Source organism: Dermacentor andersoni, chromosome 8 (assembly GCF_023375885.2).
Source record: "Dermacentor andersoni chromosome 8, qqDerAnde1_hic_scaffold, whole genome shotgun sequence".
Lineage (NCBI taxonomy): Eukaryota > Metazoa > Arthropoda > Arachnida > Ixodida > Ixodidae > Dermacentor > Dermacentor andersoni.
In genome coordinates this window covers 121,191,391-121,213,843 of record NC_092821.1, presented here as the reverse complement: position 1 = coordinate 121,213,843, position 22,453 = coordinate 121,191,391, and the positions used below count along the sequence as shown (strand labels likewise).

Sequence of the window (22,453 nt, the reverse complement as noted above, 5' to 3'; positions counted from 1 at the left end):
ATTTTAAGGTGATCACATTAGGCTTAAACTAAAGTGTTCCAGCGCAGGTCATCTCCCCGACGCGGTGTAAGACATACATCAGCTCAGTTTGTGGTTTCTACATTGTCCATGTCTCTCGGACGCTGCTTCTTGAGCAGATAAAAACAACAGGCAGATCCAACGCACATGATGGAAACTATGCGAAACGAAGCGTTCATGAAGTGGTTAATAAAGTTCTGTAAAGTTAATAGCTCTAACGGATGCAGTTTACAGAGCCGCGATATCTGATTTTCTTGCAGACTTATTGGTTTGTAAACTTCGTGCTTCTAGTTTTCTGAAACTCACTGATTTTCTCAATATTCTTTGAAAAAATTCGCTATACTAAAGCAAAATTTTGCTTCATAGAGACTATCTATTTATTTATTTATTTATTTATTTATTTATTTATTTATCTATTTATTTATTTATTTCAATACGCTCAATGCCATATGGGGCGTTACAGAGAGGACTGGGATTCGATACAACACGTGGAAATCGCGGTTTTGAAGGGTGACGGAACAGGGTTGCTGACAGTTCCAGCTAGCCGCTGTCCTTGGAATGAAGGAATAAGCGTGTAGGTTTGCACGCGCGTTTGGGACGTGGGCCTTGGAAGTTGTGATCGGTGCGGGAGTAATCAGAAAGAACGAAACGGCTGGTTCGGTATTGGATAGCTTCGAGAGAAGACGCAAGCAAGGCAGATTAAGGATCCCAGATACAGGCGGCATAATCCAGTTTCAACCGTACAAGTGTATTTCATATAAGTAGCAGTTTTAAAGTGACAGGAGCCAACGAAACGTTTCGGCGGAGAAAACCTAACGGGCGATTAGCATTGTTCGCAACGAAGTCAATGTGAGTTTGCCATGTCAAGGTATTAGGTATATGAACGCCGAGTTATTTATATGATCTAACAGCCTCTAAGATAGGATCATTTAGTAAGTACGAATAAGGGGCAGGAGCGTTACTGTTACGACATACTCCCATTACATTACATTTCTTTACATTGAGTTTCAGTAACCATTGAGTACAGCATGCTTGGCCGTTGCTAAGGTCAGCTTGGAACAGCAGTGAGTCGCCTGGTTTAGTTATCTCCCCGTATATTACACAATCGTCAGCAAAAAAGTTTAATTTGTGAGAAAACATGGCTGGGAAGGCTATTAATATAAGTTAGGAAGAGTAAAAGGCCCGAGAACGGTCCATTGTTACCGGAGGCGACAATTGAATTAGGAGAGTCACAGCAGTTTGCCGTGACGTACTGATTTGGATATAGTAAAAAAAAAAAAATTAGTCCACTGAAGTATACGTTAGGGTGTATATTAAGGGTTTTCAATTTTAGGAGAAGGTGGAGAGAGAGAGGATGTCAAATGCTTTCTGAAAGTCAAGGAAGTTGCAATCTACGTAAGGGTCACGGTCAAGGACGTTAAAGAGGTGGTTTAGTAAAAAGAATAGGCTGGGTTTCACAAGAGTAACGTTGCCTGAAGCCGTGCAGGCGTGTACCAAAGAAGTTCTTACTTTCGAGGAAGGTTACCAGCTTGGAGTAGATTACATGCTCCAGCAGCTTGCACGGAATGCTGCTTAACGCGATGGGTCTATAGTTCTGAGTGCTGGATAAGTCACCTTGCTTGGGACATGACCCCGCCCTCCCCGCCGTCCAGTCGTCAGGGGGCTCAGGGCATTGCAAATATTGAGTAAATATGTGGGACAAGGTAATTGATGAATATGTCCCAGCGTGCTTCAGAAACACAGCGGTAACTTATTTTGTCGGTACCAGGCGAAGATGACTTGAGTTCCTGTATTAATTTGGCTGTGCCAAGTCAGTCAACCTAGATTGAATCCATCAGAGGAAAAAAGAAATCACTGTAAGCTTGGGGGAGCAATGCATAACACATCGTTCGAAAATAAGGCAAAAAAGAAAAGAATTACTTTTGAAGAGCAATACGGCGCAGACTGCTTGGTATGATATCACCTTGCTCATCGCATAGCTGAATTTCCTGCTTTTTTAATCTACAATGCAACCTTCCCTCTCAAAAGCAACAAATTCTATGTAAATCGGTCCAGCCATTCTCTCGTAAAGGCACTTCTGCGTTTTACATGTGTTTGAACAGGAAAATCGGTGTTGGCCCCGAGCTAAAGGGTTCCTCTTAAATTTCGTGTTATGCTGTAACGGTCCTGAAATACCGGGAAGGAGACCGCAAAGTTGCGTATTATTTTTCAAGGAACTGAAGAGTCACGAGCAGATCTGTGATGGTTGCTGACTCAGTACCCTAAGATGAGGCTATATACATAGTTTGGGCGTTTTTCCCCAAATACATTGCTACGCATAAATCGTGTTTCTCAGCAAGCACTAAGTCAAATTTTATGACGTCTGTTGCATTAAAGCAAAAAAAAAAAGTTAAAACCTAGTGACTGCAGGATGCGAATCTTGGAATTCGCACTCTTTCTGAAAACGAAACTATGGAATTTACAACTCTGTAACTCAGCAATGAAAAAACGACATCACAATTCTGTAAACTGCTCCTAATAATATACGTAAGGTGAAAGAAATTGATTGTTCCGAAATCTACCATTAAATCCTGAGAAAGGCTTTCGCAGAATATTTGTAAACACTGTAATAAATTCACTAAAGCTACAAATCCACATATAAGATTTCTCCGCTTGAGATGCTCTAGCGGGTGCGTACATAAACCTTATATCTGCTTTTGATTCACAATCACGGATGTGTAAAATTCGTGCTTCTATTTGATTGGTTTTTCTTAAACTCGCCGATTTGCTGTTTTTCTTTTAAACTTGCCGACAAGCGGCTGCCTCATCAAAGCGTTTCTGCGTTTTGCATGTATTCGAATAGGCGGCGTCGGAGTTGGTTGGGCCAGAGCTAACGCTTCCTCTTACGAGTAAATGCACATCGTTATGGTTAACCTCCCCTGCCGCAGAAACGGGCAGTGCGTTCTGCAACTTCACAGCGCTACCCTGCAAAACAGCGTGCGAATCGCCCAAGCAAATTACTCGCTACAAGCGACTTGAATCAGCAATGCGAAAGCTGGTTCTGTAGCTCCGCATCAGGACAAACGACTCATTAAGTGACTTCCGCATTCTTAAGCCCTCAAAGATCTACGTTTTGTACACAGCGTCGCTTCAAAAACAATAAGTTGACGTTAAGGCACTAGTGAGTGAACGGGCAATAAATGTCAGAAGCAACATTTATTAAGTGCCGAGCGCCTGTTGAGAAGTGAGACTTGCTCAGGCGCCGCAAATCTTTCCGAGCCTATATTTTCAAAGAAGCAAGCCTAATTACGTGACAAACCGACACCATTAGAAGACGAGGACTCGATATAACGGCGCAGCTTTTATCCCAAAACAACAGTGGTCGAGCAATGAATGTCACTGGAGCCAGGGAACTATAGCCATGGGGGAGGGGTGGGCAGGGAGCACAGCAAGAACGTGTCCCCCTCCACAGGAATTTCTGTGCATCAGAACACCTCGCCTAAAATGAGGCTCGAAAACACACGCCTACTCAGCCTCCCCCCCCCTCCTAAGACAAGTGCGTGGCCCCCCCTCTCCCGCACACACACCGATAAACACATACACACGCACAAGAAAATTTCCTGACTACGCCACTGCCTGGAGAGCCAACGTTTCGAAAAGTGGAGCCTTGTCTTCGTCAGGGCTTCACATCGTACAGTGCAGCTGCAGAAGGCAAATCGATGTTTTGCGATATTCACGGGCCAACCAATGGTCGCAAGAAAGAAAAAAAAAGGTGAGTCGCCAACGCTTGCGAGAATACACTGAAAAACTGCGGCGAAACTCGTGTAACAAAACGGCGATAGTACCGCGGCGTTGGTAGGGCATCGCCCAGGTGCTCAAAAGAAAGCGCATTGGTGGAAGAAGTACGTGGCATTTGATATATGTGCGAGCACACATACACACACACACACACACACACACACACACACACACACACACACACACACACACGGCGTCAACGTAAGGACACGAAAAAAAAAAAGGAACGCGCGAGCTGCAATCAGGGTCAGAGAAGAAATGTGGAACCATTATTCATGCTTTCATCTTCCGCTTTATTTTTATTCCTTGAGCTACTTTCGCTACAAAATGGGCCCAAATGCATCCGACCAACCCGTTCCACGCGGGGTTTTCGTTCACGCGGCTCGGCTACACGCTCATCTCGAGCCAATTTCGGCCGGCTTACTTGAAACACAGTCGCGCCAGACGGCAGCTATAGCAGACGACAAGACCAAAACGAGTCAACGTCGTTGGAATCTCGCGGCGCCGTCTGCAATTCGTTCGTCTGCTACTGGTGTGCGCGCCTCGTATAGCAGACGATTAGCCGAGAGACCATGTTATTACGAAGGCGGAGTTAATTACTTCTCCTTTCTGTAACAGAACAGACCGGGGTACAGTGGGCACTAAAAAACTCTGCGCCCGGTTCTGCCGCAGCAGCCCTTGGTATATATACCCCCATCAGCGTAACGCGTTCTTTTTTCTCTTTTACTTGTAGACCTAATACTAGCCTAGGCGAAAATTAATCAGATCGCTGACGTCGCTAAGGCGACAGATTCAATAAATTCTACGTCTCGAATATGCGATTAATTTAACGATGTTATGTACAGCCAGACAGATGAAGCGAAGCTGCTGTACCTGATATAGTTTCCATCGCAGTATAAGCAACAAAAAAAAAAGAAAGAGAGAAGGATATGCATTTATAAGGCTTCCTGCAGCCGCTTCCAGGTTGTGGGTCAGGACGCCAAAAGTAAAGACGACCAAACGCGGACATTTTTCACTAGTCGGCATTTATACATGCAGTAGACACGTCCTACCCCTTCGGGTTATGTTCGGTCACAAACCGTAAATCAACAGAAGACTAGAAGCGTTCAATAAATATACCTCACGCGCTATATACGCTAATGCATATCTGGGTTACAATTCACGCAGAAGAGAATGAACAAACGCCGGAAGTAATTCTACTGTCCGCGTCCAATTTACTGTACCTGATAACGAACCGCGTAACAGCCTTTATTCCTGTTCATCTTCTGGTATGTGCTAAGCCTAATCACACGCGACCTTTCCTGCAGCGCTATTGGACCATTCGATGCGCATGCCATCGGGATTAAGCAAGTACAATTTATCATCGTTCGTGTAGTTCTTATCAAAGGATTCGAAGCCACTAGGCGAACTAGCCACTAGCCACTAGGTGAACCTATCATCGCCCAGTGTATATGCACTGTACTAAGCAGCTATATGGAACTGCAATTGCTCCGAAGCCTCAAAGGTGGGATTGAACGGTTTCTCGCTCTTTTGAACTTCCCAGCACAAGGCATGCTACGAAATTCCTCACATAGTTCTTATAAAAATGAATTTGAGGAGTCTATAGACTCCCTATATATTTACTGGACAGTGCTTTGTATTCTTACATGCTTGTCATTTTGATTATGTAGAATGTATAGATTTGACATGGAAGACAAAACTTCTCGACAAGCCCAGTGGTCCATTCATGGTTCACTACATGTAGTACACAGGTTTTCCGAACGCGTTCGTGCCAAGTCTGCAGACATTGCTCGACCAAAAGCGCGAGACCGAACGACCTCGTGCTGTCTGCAATCACCCTGCACACAGTGCAAAATGAAAGCCGATAACTTCGACACGCGTGACTGATTTCACAGAATGACGTAAAAAGGGGGGTCCAGCTCGTCGAACGCATAATTTACGTATGACGGTAACTATTAGAGCTACGGTGATATATGTAAGGAAAATGTTTAAACGTGTAAATTCGTTTTACATCGATAGCTGCTGTATAGGCTCGCTTACCCTGCCTCGTTTTGACGTCTGCCTCGGCGTCCACCCGTGCTGCCCCTGAAGTCCCAGAAAATCCTCTGCGTGAAAATTGCAAACAAAAAAAATTCTCATCGCGCCACGAGCATATCAACTTACGACCAACAGATTGGCTGCACGCGATTCTATCTGTAAGGCACTCTGCTGGTCATATAGAGAAGCGGAGGCTATAGAGCTATGCTACAGGAGCGCAACCAGGCACGCCGGCAGCCACCATGGTTGGCTAGCGCCAGCTCAATGACTGTGCACCGGATAGAGCTACAGCGTCTGCACATTTTTTCGTGTTATATCACACCGCCACCCCATGCATTTGCGGAGGCGGTCCTAAATTAAGTTTCTTCTTTTCTTTCTTCTAAACGTAATGACAATGATTGAGCGTATCTACTTCGTCTTCATTAGTCTTCTTCTCCTTCTTCTTCTTCTTCTTCTAGCGCTCGGCTTCTTCTCATCTTTACTGGATGGCGCTGACGTCGTCTTGTTTTCTTCAAGTGTAGCTCGAGGCCTGTTAATGGGGTAACCCAACCATAAATTGGAGAAGAGCCGAGCACGAATCCAGCAGCAAGAAGGTAAACGGTTGTTTCACTAGAGACCAGCGGCTAGGTCCTGACGGGCAAAGAGAAAAGCGGAGTTTATTTACTTATTTATTTATTTATTTATTTATTTATTTATTTATTTATTCGTTCATTCATTTGCCGAGACAATAAAAGAAAAGAAAGACGATGAAACATGCTCTACAAGCCATGTGCTAGAAATATGGCGTGAACGCCAATCGAGAAAGCTCTAATTATCGGACACTCAACACGGCATTCCTGCGCGTTATCATGCCACTGCGCAACATATGAGTGGCTATCGTACAGGCCACACGGTTCAACCTAAAATGACAACTTTTGGCCCGATAAAGAAGAAAGGGTGGGGGAACTGTTTTCTGAACGTAATGTTTCTTGACAACAGAGAACGGAAAGCAGGCGAAGGTTCGATGCAGGGCTTTGCCACTAAATGTATACAGCATAAAACGCAAGAGTATTATTCGAGGGTATGGCGGACAAACGACTTTTCATAAACAGCCAAAAGAAGGCGCTAAAGGAGAATTAAACTTTGAGGCTTTCCACACACTCTCAATTGCTTGTGGACAAATTCAGGAAAACGGGAAATCAATTTCCTTCCTTGCTGGCAGGAACTCCTCATTGATGCTATCTGTTAGAGATCTAGGGACACACAGAGATAGTATTTGCAGCTTCGCGTTCTGGGTGCAGACCGGTACGGCGCACCATCCCAGTTCGTGAAACTTGTCCCAGCGCCGATTTAGGCGTCTTCGTTACTGTGCAGGCCATGGCACAACAGCTAAATTCATTGCAGCTTTCACGCACATAATCGCTTTCTGAAACGCTGGCTGCCGGCTTTCGTCTGCTACCGTCTTGCGTGTCGTCTGCTAGCGGCTACCTTGAACGGAGAACTTCAGCCGTGCCATCTGGTCGTTCATTCTCCAAAGTAAGAAACTGGCCTTCGGGTCACTGTGCAGTTCCTTGACGTAGCACCCGCACGGTAAAACAATGATGCCACATACGGCGTAAAGCGAAACTCGCAAGAGTGCAGACGACGCACTCGGCGAAAGTGACAAGAAGCCAGCAGACGACACAGGGCGTCTGCCACCGATACAGCCAACTATCGAGAGTTTGAGAGGCCGCGTAGAAGGGCGCGAAAGCGGCGATAAAGTTTTCACGTCCGCGTCCCTAACGAAACGCAAGGTCAGTAGACGGGGAGATTGCGGAAGTTTTACGAACCAGTTGCACTGCATTTCCCGGGCGCCACGGCGCGAAAAATTAAAACGCCTCCCTGCCTCACGTCTGTAACGAAAGCGGGCGCACGAACAAAATTAAGGGACACGGATAAGGCGGCTTCCGAAATGGCGTAGCGGCCAGTCTCCCATGCCGGTGCACTGCCGCAGTGTTCCTTTCCGGGAACGATTAACGCTACATTGTGCTCGGCAGTCTCACGTCGCAAACAGTGAAACCGGAGGCACTGGGCTTCGCACGCACGCGTTTTACGCACGCGCGGTAGGCGCCATCTGCCGGTGGAGATAGCGGCTCTCCCAACGAAAATCGCGTGCACCGTCAAAGAAGTATTACAGTTATGTGGGAAGACACGGGGAGGAGACAAAGATACCGCTCTGACGCGGTCGCGGTTTAATGGCGACCGTACAAGCGGCGCATTTGGCGTGGCTCGCTGTTTACTGCGTTATAAAACGGCCGTCGAATGTGCTTCGTTTGCATGACCTTAGCAGGTGTGGCTCGACGAACGCCCCCGAATAGTAGTGCACTTCGAGGAGGATCTCGCCGGTCCGCTCTGGAGTGTCGACGTCCTGAATAGGAAGAGTTAGCAAATATGAGTGTACAATGTCTTAACGGTTGAAGGTGGAAACAATTTAATTTAGTGCCGTAGATAATTAACGCCGACGATACATCCCCCTCGCTCACGCGCTTCGACGTTCTAACAAGCTATAGATGGCAAGCCCATATTCAAACCACTTCTGACGCACAGAACGCATACCGGTGAGCAAAGACTGATAACGCGTGCAATTGTTGCCACAAGCGAATAAAGACAATAGTGAAACGGAGTGAGCTTTCTTCCTCGTGTCCAGTTTGCGAAAGGCATCACTGAGAACACTGCATGCTGTGATCGGAAACCCGCCCAAGATAGGTCAGCAAAGCCGTGCCCGCATTCTGTATTCACAAACGGTCCTCGACGATGGGTGATCTGTCTCGACTGCGGCGAACACATAGTTCAGCCCTTACCCCTGAAGTAGAGGGAGCATTTCAATTACGGGCCCCTCGGCAAGGAGCCGGTCGTGAAGTTCGCTTCAACTAGACCCCGATGGTGCCTGGTAAGCTCAATTTTACCTCAGAAATGGCCGAAGGTTGTTATCGAAGCACATGGCCCACTGTACACCGCGGGTACGCCAGTGCAATATATATTTTTTGGGATTGAAGTGCGGTGTCGAGTGGGAGGACGTTTAAGCATATCCTTGTAGGCCTCCCGAAAGTGGGGAAGGGGGGGGATGTTTCAACCCTTAAATCAGAACAAACATCTGCCCAAAACCGCTGTGAATGCAGATCGAACAAAGCTGGGTACAGCTACCACAGTTTAAAAAAAAAATAACCTAAACTTTCTACAGGTCGTCTGCAGACGGGGTCTTATGGACTGCTATAGCCTTGCCCTTTTCACTGTATATAATGTCTCTATGCTGTCTATAGACGAAGGTCGTTAGCAAGACTGTTTTCCTTTGGAATATTGAGGTATACCGAATTCGTAGCTGTCCCTTCGCAAAGAAGCAACGCCTATATAAAGATTAGTCGAACAAAAATGCAAGGTCATATACTACCCACAGGCTGTCTGTCTCCAGGCAATCTATAGCCTTCACAAAAAAATATCTATATGATTTTTTTGCATTGCCTATAAGTACCCTTTTGTAATGGTTGGGTCTTTTCGTTTGGTGTGATTACATCACACAATGTTCTTTTCTTTCCCGCAATTTACGAACATTGCGTGCACTGTTGAATAATGGCGCTCTTAAATGTGAATATGGGAGTAAATAAGTACACAACTCGCATCTCTATATCTTTCTCGGCTGTAAGGATGTGAGTTACAGACCGATTTACACCCTTTTTCACTTTTAAGGATCTATATTATGCTACCGTGTAGATGAACCGCCGTATTTGTTGCTTATTACTACTTATTTCACTATACTGTGGCTTATCCCATCCTTGCGCCTCTGCTTGAGTGTAAGGTTGTGAGTTACAGACCGATTTAGGCCATTTTTCCCTTTTAGGTGTGTACATTATTTTACAGTGTGGAGTGCATTAAGCTAGATTAGGTTAGGTTAACTATAGGTTATGTTATGTCGGGCTACTTTAGGTTAGGTTCGGGTACTTATAAACCGCCATGCGACATTCATTGAGTTCTTGTTCACAAAAGAAACTCAAACACACACACCCCGACGATGACTTCATAGCTACGGCGACCAAAAAACTTGGCTAACTTTCAGTCTCCTTCGCTGGCGCTAACGGCACGAATAACCGGCTAATTTTCTTCCTGTCAATTTTAAGGTGTAATACAACATGTTAACTACTCGGTTTGAGACTTACGAGCGACCCCACCGTTTCAGTCGTTGATTTCGCTTTGCCTGCTTCAACACGACTGCTTGCTTACAAGCAAGCAAAGCTAACGGAAGGAAGATGAACCGACTTCGTCGCAAGCCTCATGAACGATGAGTTACGTAGTGCAGAACGAAAAAAAAAAGGAAAAAGAATAATAGCCTCTATCACGCACACCTATTTAGTGCTCTCTTCGCAGGTTCCTAATGAAGCCGTCGCGCTTAACGTAATGTGCGCGATAAGCACGGAAAACACCTTTCTCCCAACCTTTCTCGCTTCCCGTAATGGATTGCGGTTTGAGCGCGTTAGAGAGAAAATGGACAGCCGCGCGAAGATCCGCTAACGCAACCGTTCCGGGCCGCTTATCATCGCAGCATCAAACTGATTTTAGGCAGAGATTGGGATGAAAAGGGAGCCGTATAGTGGTCCGTCGCGCCTCCGGATACGCACGTTCCGCGAATTTACGTCTTACTTACGCACCAAGAGGAATGGAGATCTGGTTAGGCACAGGGGTAGAAAGATTTACTGTAACGTTCACGCCACGGCGCTGTTACGCGGTAGGTATGTGAGCATGGCTGCATCCGATAATAGAGGGGACAGAAAGAATGCAGGAAAGTTGTTGCAGACGGGTGAAATACAACGAAAGCACGCCAAGGGTCCAGCACAAATAGAAGAGGCGTTGCCGGAGCTATCTTTCAACATCGCAACACGGGGTAATAAAAGTATGCCCCCGCTACTGACGACGGAATGAGATTGGAGGAGAAACTGCGGAAGGAAGCAAGAGATAAGCGATTGAACGGAGTACGACGCATAACACTCATGATGCAGTGCGTGTTCCGATGCACAGCGGTAGGCGGAAAGTGCATGTACGTATACGCGCTCCGTGGCCAAGAGTCATAAATACGACGCCCCTTGTACTGCTTTTACGGGGGAATCACGTTTTCATTACACAACGGCCTGCTGGTCACCACGTGGCCCTCCGACGCTCTATCGTTAAAGCTGTACAGGATTCTAGAAGGTATTACGGGGTGTAGTGAGGTGACGGCGTAGTTGATAATGAATGGTGTCGCGTTTCGACGTTCCTAGAAGACGTGCATGTAGGTTGTATAGTCAAGTGAACATCGCATTCTTCATGTGCCACAAGCAGGACAATGTTCTTTTTCTGCTTTTTTTCGTGTTTCTTTTTCAATACCAGAAAGAAGCAGTTTGTGCCAGCGCGTCGTCTGCCATGCCCTCGACAGCAGAAGGCATGCGAGTGACGTCGTCTGGTTTGGAGACAAACACTACCGCCGCGTATCTTGAAGAGTCTTCTTCAGGTGTCCTTCTCAGCAGAAGGCAGAGAAACATCGTCTGCTTTGGAAAGAAATTAACACTTGGACCGCAATTTTGCAGCACCTTCTAATATGTCCTTTGCAACATAAGACAGAGCGATGCCGTCTGCTAAGCGTAGTCCTCTTTGGAAGAAGAAAAATTTGTTTGCTCGCTGTTGATAGCAGATGACGAGACGGCGCGGGCGGATACATAGCTGTAAAGCACGGTGGACTGGCATAAGCTATGCCTACTGAAGCGCTTATGCCAGCGCTATAGCTCTTACAGAGGTGCACGGAATTGTCTGGATTGTGTGCACACCATGTCTGTGATTATCTGTTTGTTGTTCCCTATGTACTTCACGCACTCTTTCTCCTCCCCCCCCCCCCCTCTTCAGGCAAGCGTCGTTAGCATGTTCAAGTGCGAGCGCATTTGTGAGCTCTATGGGGAGAGAAGACGAGTTTAATAAAAAGAAAATAACCACTGCCTTTCGCGACGATATCGGTTTCCGCGTTGCTCGCTAATCCCCCGTACTTCATGGCTTTCACTGCCGCTTGGCAGCTCGCTTATTTGTTTGTTGCCATTGTTGTGGTTTTTTTACGTCTTCCTGTCTGTTGGATAGCCGCACAAACGACGCGGGGCGTCTGAAAGCGAAAGCGTGTTCGGTTTTACGAGGCCCGTGCTCCTGCGGCGAGGTGATGGGCCGCGGTAAATTGGACCGTGCCAGAAGCGCGTTTCTTGCGCCTTTACTGCCATTTTTGGTGCTTCGCGCGGTTAGGCTTAAGCGAGATGACGCGAAGGAGCGGTTCCGCTCGCTTCATTTAGAAGTTGCAGGAGGACGATGCCGTCACCGCTACAAAGCATAAAGCGTGGCATCCGAGATCAGGCGGCTCGCGTCGGTCGTAGACATATCTCGGAGGTTATGTGTGAAAGAAAGAAGTTTATGCGAGCGCGTCGTCTGCCATGCCCTCGACAGCAGAAGGCATGCGAGTGACGTCGTCTGCTTGGGAAGGAAACAATTTGACTGCGCGTTTTGCAGCGTCTGCTTAGATGTACCATTTAGCAGAGGGGACCTCAGCGTCGTCTGCTTTGGAGACAAACACTACCACCGCTTATTTTGAAAAGCCTTCTTATAGGTGTCCTATACAACAACATTCCTAGTTGGAACTTCAGAGCGCTGCGAGCGTTCAGCTACCGTGGTAATCATGCCCAGTAGGTGGATATGTCTAATCTTAGTGCTTGCGGCTTGAAGCATTCTTGTGGCATTATATCTTACGGTTTACGCTTCTAAAGTTACTAGCAGAAATAAACTTCCAAATGCGTGAATACAACAAACCTCTGCGCACATCACTAATTACTGAGAATTGTTTCGCTTATGACGAAATATTTTGTTGGAAATAATGAGTTTGCAAAGCCACAAAGTCAATTTTCTGAAGCCACTTTAGGCAAATCCGTGAACTATGCATAATTTCCATGCAGCTCCCGTAGGCACAAGCGTCACATTTTCCTCTCGCGATTTTTCCATGAAACTAAATGCTACGAATCCCGCAAGAAGCGATTGGAAGGTTTCACCTGTTGGAACTTCCTTCAAGCGAACTTTTCCGTTGAGTTCTGTACCAATACCGGAGGTTATATTTGCATCGTGTGAGCCATACTATACCCCCTTTCAAACGGTCATGCAAGAAAAAAGCCCTGTCATTTCAGCCTTCTGCGACTATATATAGCTGTCACAGTGTTGACTTCTCCGAAGCCGTAGACGACCTTGTCATCCTTCACTGGATATTTTACTTCAGTCGAAAGAATAAACGCTCTGGATCTGTAATTATTTCCGTGGCAGAGCTTTCTTCAAGCAATTCCCGAAGCTTGTCGCGATCGTTTTTCGATAATTTCATCTATATTTTTGGACTACGAACAATTTTGGCTTAGTGGAGCACGAGGTCGATGCTAAATGAAATGCGTTGGAAACAAAACCGAGATATATGAAACAAGTGATTTCAAATCAACAGTTATGTATATACACGCTCGCATATTCCTTGCCCAATGTGCATGGTAAGGTAAGTATAAGCTTGGAAGCAGGCTTTATGAAAGTTCGTTCGTCTCACCCGAGACGTGATCTGGTCCGGTGGAACGCCTGCAACCTCGTCGGCCGCCTGTCATTCAAAGTCCGCGCACGAAAAGGGCTTCACCTGAGCGTCGGTGCGCCCGAGTCGACGCGGCAGACCGCAACTACATAGACGCGGGCACATTTCCCAAATGGAGTCCCGTAATTGAGGCGTCCCGATAAGTGAAAAAGGCGCTTCACGTGAGCGGCGAACGTGAACGCCAATCACAGATTCCTCCTCCTCCACCACACGATCCACTCAGAGGGATAATCAATCGGGAGCATAATAGATCCACGAAGGGGGCGAAAGTTTCGTAATCTTGCGCGTCGTCTGCTGCGGCTCTTCGATCGTCGTACGCATCCGCTCGTCTGCTTCTTCTGCAGGCACGTCGCTATGACGCAATCGCCTCACGACGTTGTGTGCATCGTCTGCTCGGAGGAACTGAGAAAATCGTCTGTTCGACTCAAGTGCACCGGCGCCGCTTTCGCGTGCGTGGTGGCCTAAGTAGCCGCGGCCAGCCGGCAACTTCAGTTTCGTACTCGTCGAAAGCGTGCTGAGAAATACTCAAGCCGCGCATGCGCATGCGTGTTCCCTTGCCTTTTTACGCATTAGACACGGGGCGATGAAAATGGGCGCCTAGCAGAAATCGAACTCGCACAGCTTTCACCCCTCCAACCGCTTTTATTTTCTTTTTTTTTTTGCGTTCTTTATTTGCTTCTTTGTCGTGTCTGCAAGGACGAGTCCGTTCCCTAACGTCTGTCGAGTGTTGCCGTTCAAAACCGCTAGGGGTCGTCGGTTCATACTGGCATCGTGATGCACGTACGCATGCGTGAGAATGGAAAATGGTTGCTTATACGGGCTGCAGGATCCTTTCTCCTTTCATATCTCCGCACATTTTTCTTTTCTTTTTTTTTCTTTTCCTCGTGCCGCTGATTCAACGAGCAGCGGTTTCCTGCAGCGATGGCTCAATAGGCCCCCGCGTGGCAACTCGCCGAATGTTGTGCGCGGCGCCAAACCAGTCTGTAATTTGCCTCCGAAATTGAGAACCTATACGCAGCTTACTGCCTGGCGCGTAGCACGGGTTACACGGCACCGTTGGTGCCTTCGGGACGTAACTGCGTAGTTGTGCAATACTGCAGAGCGCTCTGGCGAGACCGGGTGTCGTACTACATCAATACGCTCGCTCCTGACGATGTGAAAGCAGGGAAAGGAACTTGCGATAGGAAATTCGCCTGTGAAATGGGAAGACTTGCATCCGTGGTGTGCCCTTCGCAACGTTGTAAATGCACTGCTGCGTTTCGGCACAACGATGCCCATTCTCTCCCCGTACGCTGGGGCATGACAAGAAAGTTACGCTGAAAGCGAAAGCACGAAGCTGTATGTATTGACTATTCCAAGATGGCGGAGCGAAGGTTACGGGAACAGAGCGACAGACATTGTTCGCTTTGATTATCCGACTCAGTGAGTGAGTGAGTGAGTGAGTGAGTGAGTGAGTGAGCGCGCGGGGGGAGGGAGATATCGTCTGAGCAAGCGGGTGAGAGGGTGGCGACGTGAGTGGCCGATTATGGGTGAAGACTGAGTGAGTGAGCCAACGGAGAAGGGAGTGATTGTGTGAGGGATCGGGTGGCTGAGTTGCAGGTCGTATGGTATACGAAGAACTTTATTTAGGTCCTGGGGTATCAGTCTTGGACTGATGCGGGCCGCTCCCACGTCGGGACAGAGAGGCCGAGCCCCTCTGCCGTCACACGGGCCCTCTGGACAGCCCTGAGTTGGTCCGCCAGCACTTCACTGTGCAGCATCCGCTGCAACCACTGTTCACCTCGAGAACCATCACCGGCCAACGCCAAGCAGCGCCAAAGCTTGTGTTCTAAATCGAGCAAACCCCCAGAGTAATTGGAGTTGCAGGACGTTCCTAAAATATTTAACAATGTCCAGAATGTGCAAAACGCCTGCCATTATAGATGCGGCATGATATGTGCATTCAAGTTTGCCTAGACCGATCAAGTCGCAACTTCATATTTTCTGCATTTGAACACCTCCAAGAGTGAAACATTTCACGCCTCAGTGCGCGCAGATGTATTCTTGGCATTGATAAATTACCTTTGAACAAAGTACTTCATTGTAAAGGTACCAGCTCAAAATCAGCAGAAAATGTGTTTCTTCAACTTGATATTTATTACCTTTGGCATTCAGGCTTCAGCTGTGTCATTTAAGAAAAAATGCAGGACAATGTCATTTTGCAGCCTATGCTTAGAATCGAGAAGTTGTCCTCAAGTGACAGAAACATTTTATTTACATCATCAAGATGATGATGGCGGCGTAGACAAAAAGCCTTTGAAAGGCTTGACGAGTGCCTACGCCCCCTACAAAAGCTTGGCTTATACGAACATACATAATAACTACAAAGTGGCAATATACACAGCAACAACAAAGAACAATCCTGTAGGTAAAATTTAAAAAATATATATATCTTACAACTTGCACTCGAAGATTGATTGTACTTGCAAAAGCAAACAGAAATCACTCTTCAATAGTACAATTTCATTGCATGAATTTACTAGAGAGGGTAGTCGATAAGAAATAATTTGTAGACCGTAATTCGCACGTATTTTTGGTATAAACCAATTTCCAGCTGCTCGGGAACCATATGTGCACGTCTTATGCTTTAAATTTGATAGCTTAACAAGAAAGAAATTTTTCTTAACGGTAAATTTATATCTTCTAAAAAGAAGCTTTAGCTCGGGCCCAACTCCGACACGGCCTATTCAAATACATGTAAAACGCAAAAACGCTTTTCTGAGATAACCCCGCGACCGACATTAATGAAATTGGTTGCATTTGAGAGGGAAAGTTAAATTCTAGTGACTGTCGGAAGCGCAATCTTGATGTAGGGCTTTAGTTTTGTTTAAAGAATTTTAAAAAAATTGGCAAGTTCGAAAAACAGACGCACGAAGCTTATAGATAATATCTCTGCATCAAGAACAAATATGACGGTTCTGTAAACGGCATCCGTTAGATCATGCAAAGCGAACAAATTCGATATGTCAATTTATATCTTACCCGAATTTGTTGCGTTGTGTGCAAGGGTTCTGCCAAAGCTATATTTCTATATTACTGAATGTTTTTAGATTCATTTATAACATATCAGTTTTGTCCGCTTTAGATGTACTATCATACGCAAGTCACAGAATTGTGATATAGCTTTTTTTTTTCTTGCTGAGTTAGAAAGTTGTAAACTTGATGATTTCGTTTTATGAATTTTTTTTGCCAATTTTTAGTAAAATATTGACTATCGAAACAAAGAATTCGAAACCTGCCGTCACTAGATTTTAAGTTTTTCTTTTAAATTCAACAAACCTCGTCAAATTTGGTGCAATGGTTGCCGAGAAAAACGAATTCTCATTTTACATGTATTTAGATAGGAGCGCCCGAGCTATTGTACAAGTCTTATTATATAATTCTGTTATGGGTATTATGTTAAGCACTTCAAAAATAGGTTTGAAGGGGGAATCAAACGCAGTATTGGTGATATTGCGCGCAGCCCGTTTTTGGATTGCATATTTTTTTTTTTTGTTAGTGTTGGAAAAAGTAGTCGCGTCCCACAATAAAGAACAATAGTTAATGACAGAGTAATACAATTAGTAATATATAGTTTTTTGATAAGCTGATGAGGAAATAAATTTCTGCACTTTGAGAGGATCCCTACCACTACTGAAATTTTTACTGCTACAGAATAAACGCGATCATTCCACTATAGGCGTTCCTCAAACAAAACATCTAAGCTCTTAACAGATCCTATTTTAAGAACAGTAGCATGAATTTCAATAACCTTGTTCCTGGATACAAAAAAAAAAAACAGCTTGATGTCTTATTTGTATTGATAGGGAGCGAATTACAGAGGGACCAGTGGTGTAGAAAGCGTAGACAATCAGCTTGGTTTCGAATGTCTGACACGCATGATCCTCTAAAAGATAGGCTAGTATCATCTGAATATATGGCGAATGTGGGTTTATCGCTAATGATAACAATGTCGTTAATATATAAGTTAAACAGTAGTGGCCCTAGTATGCTACCCCGAGGAACACCTGCAGCAATAGCTTTAGTATCCGAATATTGCTCATTGACTGCTACCTGTTGATGACGACCAATGTACATTCCAAACCATTTTTGAGGCCGATTATGAGAAAAAGAAAATTATACGGTGTCAAGTTAACGATCCCTCCCAAGGTAAAAAAAAAATATTATTATATTCTGGGGTTTTATGTGCGAAAACCAGGATGGTGGTTAAGAGGCACGCCGTAGTGGGGGACTACTCCGAATTAATTTCAGCCACCTAAGGTCCTTCAACGTGCACCAAATGCGCGGCACACGTGTGTATTTGCACTTCACCGCCTAACTAACGCTAGCTAAGTTCAGATTGAAACTTAGCTAGCATATGACCGTAGGAACATTTTTATGGAACATTTCAATTGGGTACTAAAGTTCATCTCGAGAGGGCCGACCTGACGTCGTCAACATTATCGTGGCGTCATGACACAGAGTAAAATTTGCTGACGTCATTCAGCAATAGGGCTAGGTATGACGACGTTGTTCATTGAAAAAAATAATAAACTAGTGTGATGCGCGCGTTTCGTCTGTCTTCGCTTGCGTGCGTCAGGCGCAACGATCGCAGGAACGCAGATCTGGCCGACGTATCACGACGTCAAAACCGAACAAAAGTGGTTTGAAGAAACAGGTATTACGGCGAATTATTTAGAGCATTCTGACCCAGTCAGTATTTCTCATATGGTTTAAAAAGTTTGTACTTTTCATTCAACGCAAGAAAGATGACAAGTCATAAATGTAAGTCCATTGCTTCTTTAAAGGTACACGCCCCGACAGCGGTAGCCGAGACGTTGAGCGTGAGAAAGTTCGCGAATAACTTCATAAGAGGAAGGCGCACTAACAAGGTCTAACCCAAATTAGAGCGCACCGTTTCGCCCCAGTGCCTTCATGAAGCGGTACTCTGATAGAAGAACCACGTCCCGTTACACCGTCTACGCTTCCGCGTTGCAGACTTCATCTGGGCGGGCGGGCGTCCTAGTCGGGGAAGCGGTTCTTGGCTCAAATGTGTGTCCCAGTGAGAGAAACGGCCCCTTCTTGAAGTTTTCTTCAGTTCGAGTGAAATGCGCGACCACACCGCTACCGTCACGACCACAAACGAGAGCAAAACGCTTGCTTCGAATCGCATCTACGTCACGGCCAGAGCCGGACCAATCGTGGGGGTCATTCGTTGCGAGCCACTGGCGTTGAGGAGGATGGGAGAAGTGGCGGGTGGGAAAGAAGCGCCCAAAATGGCCGCACGTTGTTGCAGAGAGGGCAACAACATGACGGAAAGGGCGCTACTCTTGGTGGAGAGAGCGTAGGGAGGAGACCGGCCGGCGTGCATCGCGTCGTCTGCTCCGCGTCGTCTGCTCCGAGAAGTTTTCTTGACTGCTCCGCGAGCGCATCGTCTGCTCCGGGAGATCCTCTGCTGCTCCGCGAGCGGGGCATCATCCACACGGGGAGTAGAGGTTCGCTCGTCCGTCGTCTGCTTGCCTCCAAAAGCCCGTGGTGGTTATTTGGTTCGGCCGTTGTGCGGAGTTTTGTCAACTGGTGTGGGTGTGGTGTTCCGTGGAAGCCTCTTTTTGCCCGGTCCAATTACTTTTTTTTTTCGGAACTATACTTCTTGGTGCGCGTCGGCAACACGACGAGAAGACAAGGAGAGGCAACTGTGTGGAGTTTATTTGTTTCCATTTCTACTTTTTTTTTTCTTCCGTACCATATACGCACCGCTTACGGTCGGTCGTCTGCTACGTTCCAGACGACACATCCACGGCACGCACAACAGACGACAAGCAGACAAAAATGTTCAGGTAAGATATCTGCGTGCCATTCATCTGGCCGTTTCCTCCTTCCTTTCTGGCCTACTCGTGCGCATGAATCTTGCCATTGTGTCTGGAACACGCGCGTATGGTGTGTTTCCTGCCTTGACCCTTTGGACCACCGTCTTTTGGTGCGCCGATCACGTGATGACTGGTTCCGAACGCATCAATCGCTGCGTGCCCTGGATCGCCCTAGGCGGGCGGCGGGCCGTCTTTGCCCGTTGTGACCGTGACTTGACAAGGCGTGCAGCATTTTTAGGAAGAGTGATAATTTTAAAGGCCATTCCGAAGGTGGGCTGACCCACTCTTGAGCCCGTAATGGCAGGGTTCGTTTCTTCGTTTCCTTAGTTTTTACTTGTTTAAATATTTTTGCACATTTATTTCTTATTCAGAGGGCAGGTGCACAGTTGCGAGATACTCGTTATCATGTGTCGGATCCCAGTGACGCTGTAATGGGCCGTCTTGTGTCGTTTAAACAAAAAGTAACTTTAGAATGGCCCCGTATAAACCGTTTGGCCAGTCTGCTCATCGGAAAGCTTCCTGTATGCTTCGACAGAGCTCCGAGTTGGAGACATTGTGGTTAATCGAGAGTATTTCTGCGGCCGCTACCTCTGCTGTATAATACTATGTGACCACAAAAAAAAAATATATATTACCATGTTATTTTTTTTCTATACCTAATGCAGAAGAATATACTCGCAATTGATTTAGATATAGAACTCTTTTTCCTCTACATCTAATGGGCGCAAGGATAAAGAAACCATGCTCTCGATGTTGCAATGCCGTGTATAAGTAGCAGCGTGTGTGCTAGCATTTTCCTCACATTCTGGAACATACCGCAATAGCTGGCAACCTCACACGTAAATTCCCTGCCCTGGTAATGGAGCGAGTAATTTTCATGAATTCAAGCACTTCTCGACCTATCCGCCATAAATTTCATTATTATATGGAGCACGCTCTATCGGAGAAAAAAAAAAAAAACAGAACGCGGTGATGTGCCGCGCTCTCACGTGACCCTGACAGCGCGTAGCCTGATGGCTGAATAACGCTCAAAAAACGCTTTGAGCTTATCAAGATCCACCCTTTCTCACACGTGACAGCGACACCAGTCCTCCACTAACCGCGCACAAACATCCGCACCTAACAAGAAGTCGTGCAACGCATAGTAACGAAACTGGTTTATTAGTAAACCGTCAGCGTTCGTGGAACATGCATCTTACAGTCTCCCTCTAGTTGCATGCAGCTCCCGGCCATGACATTATCATCAGGCTTAACGAAACGTAAGCATGCCAGCGGTGTAGCAGGAAAAGAATGAAACTCATTTTGTTCGTTCGTATATAGGATGCTACGACCTCAGTCCGTGCAACTCATGTTTGAGCGCGTAGTGTACCCTAGACTTTCCGCACAGGTCACAGCCACTACTGACCAGTGTTAAGCTATAATAAATAATGTGGTAGGGTAGCGGAAATTGCAGTAGCCGTCAGCCAATCAGGAGCGCGGTCACGAGAATGCGCTTGACCTGGCGTGGCGTGTTCCTCCGTATCGGAGCGTCGACTGCCCAGCATCGCAACCACCGAAACAGTCCGGCGCAGCGTCATTGTGAAACAGCGTACGGTACAGTGACACTTAGAACGCCGTCTGCTGCCTATAATGAGTAAATTGCGGGCAAAAGTGTTTAAGTTTGAACCGAGATGTAGGGCGAGAAGCAGACGTAACACAACGCCGCGCAGAAGAGCGGTCCCTATACCACGTCGACTGCTGCGTATATTGCTTAATTGGTCGACAACGGCACTTAAGTCTGCGCCCAAGAGATGGGGCCGCAAGCAGACGAAAGAAAACTACCGCGGAGTGCGAAATGGCGGCCTTTAGAATGCCTTCTGCTGCGTATAATGCGTAAACGGTGGACAATTAGCTAAGTTTGCGCCAAGAGACGAGGTAAGAAGCAGACGAAAAAAAAAAGAAGAAACAATTACGGTAGTAACCCGACCTTAAGCAACTTTATTTACTCTGAATGTATTTAAACAGAGGTAGGATCAAAACGCTTTTATCTTCTCTCTTTCTTCCAGATTTTTTTTTTATCCATGGCTGAGTACTGGACCCATAGCACAGTACAAAGATATATTATTGCGACAGCGATTATATGGGAACACCAGAAGAATTTTCGCCGTAGCCGTAATGTTCCGCATATATTTACGAAAAACTATGTTATATTCTTATCTAGGCCGTATATCCTCCTAAATCCGCTTGCACAATATATTGCACATTACTCTTAATTTTCTTTTTTAATTCTCTCGGAGGCTATTACTCAAGATGTATATTCTCGGTATGAATTCTAGCTCATGCGGAACTGTACGAAAGGGCTTTACTTATAGATTGCCGTACGCTTTCGAGACATTTGACACTAAATTCATCCAGACCTAAGTGTTGCCACAGACGGCAGATAAGCTGCCTTGAAGTGTGTTTTCATATCTTTGAGATTAGCCTGATAATCCAGGATGTTGCAGAAACATGGCAACGCAATCCACGTAGTTCCATCTTCATCTCTGTGTTTATTCAATGAAAGGCAGTTTTTACCACAGCAAACATGAGGAGATGGTTGCTTCTGCTACGTACACGGAGATGCAGCTTTAGCATCTAACTGTTTTATTCAAATTTCGAAAAATGTCCTTCAGATTAGTAACAAGACCGCTCAATAAACGATTGTGTTCCATAAATGTACTTGGGTGTCATGAGGATATGCAGAATAGACGGTATACTGTTCAACAGCCAAAGTTCCTCAAACCAAGTCTATCTAAGTTGTTCCTTAGAATTTTCTTTAGAAATGCAGCACACAAGCAAAAGTAATAAAATATTTCGCGCGCAAGACATGCCTTTTATCCTAAACCTTCTATTAGAAAGTGCAAAGGATTTTACTTCTCACAATCTCAAAATTATGTTATTTTACTGGCACCGACCTTTAAGGGCGGGGCAGTGGCTTTTGTGCGATTTGGTTGGTAAGAACATTATTTATAGTCCTGCAGAGCTTTCGGCCATATTCTTTTTATGTTAGTATTGCATTCACTATTTGCACTTGCTATTACCGTACGGTTGTACTTGGTATCGTTGCGCTACGTACGGACTGACTACAATT

The 22,453-nt window shown here is 46.0% G+C and overlaps 1 protein-coding gene and 1 long non-coding RNA gene across 4 annotated transcripts in view; one reads left to right on the top strand and one right to left on the bottom strand.

The window, feature by feature from the left end:
• Positions 1-22,453, bottom strand: part of LOC129384313 (uncharacterized) — a 244,243-nt gene that overhangs the window by 192,631 nt on the left and 29,159 nt on the right. For all 3 annotated transcript variants that reach the window (XR_011896124.1, XR_011896123.1, XR_011896125.1), the window contains exon 2: positions 5,836-5,900. This is a non-coding gene — a long non-coding RNA (uncharacterized lncRNA). The remainder of the gene's footprint in view (positions 1-5,835; positions 5,901-22,453) is intronic.
• The window catches only part of LOC126529076 (uncharacterized), a 107,014-nt gene continuing 103,157 nt past the window's right edge, over positions 18,597-22,453 (top strand). Inside the window, exon 1 of the mRNA XM_050176676.3 lies at positions 18,597-19,314. Within this exon, the coding sequence (XP_050032633.1) occupies positions 19,307-19,314 (8 nt within the window). The 5' untranslated portion in view covers positions 18,597-19,306. The remainder of the gene's footprint in view (positions 19,315-22,453) is intronic.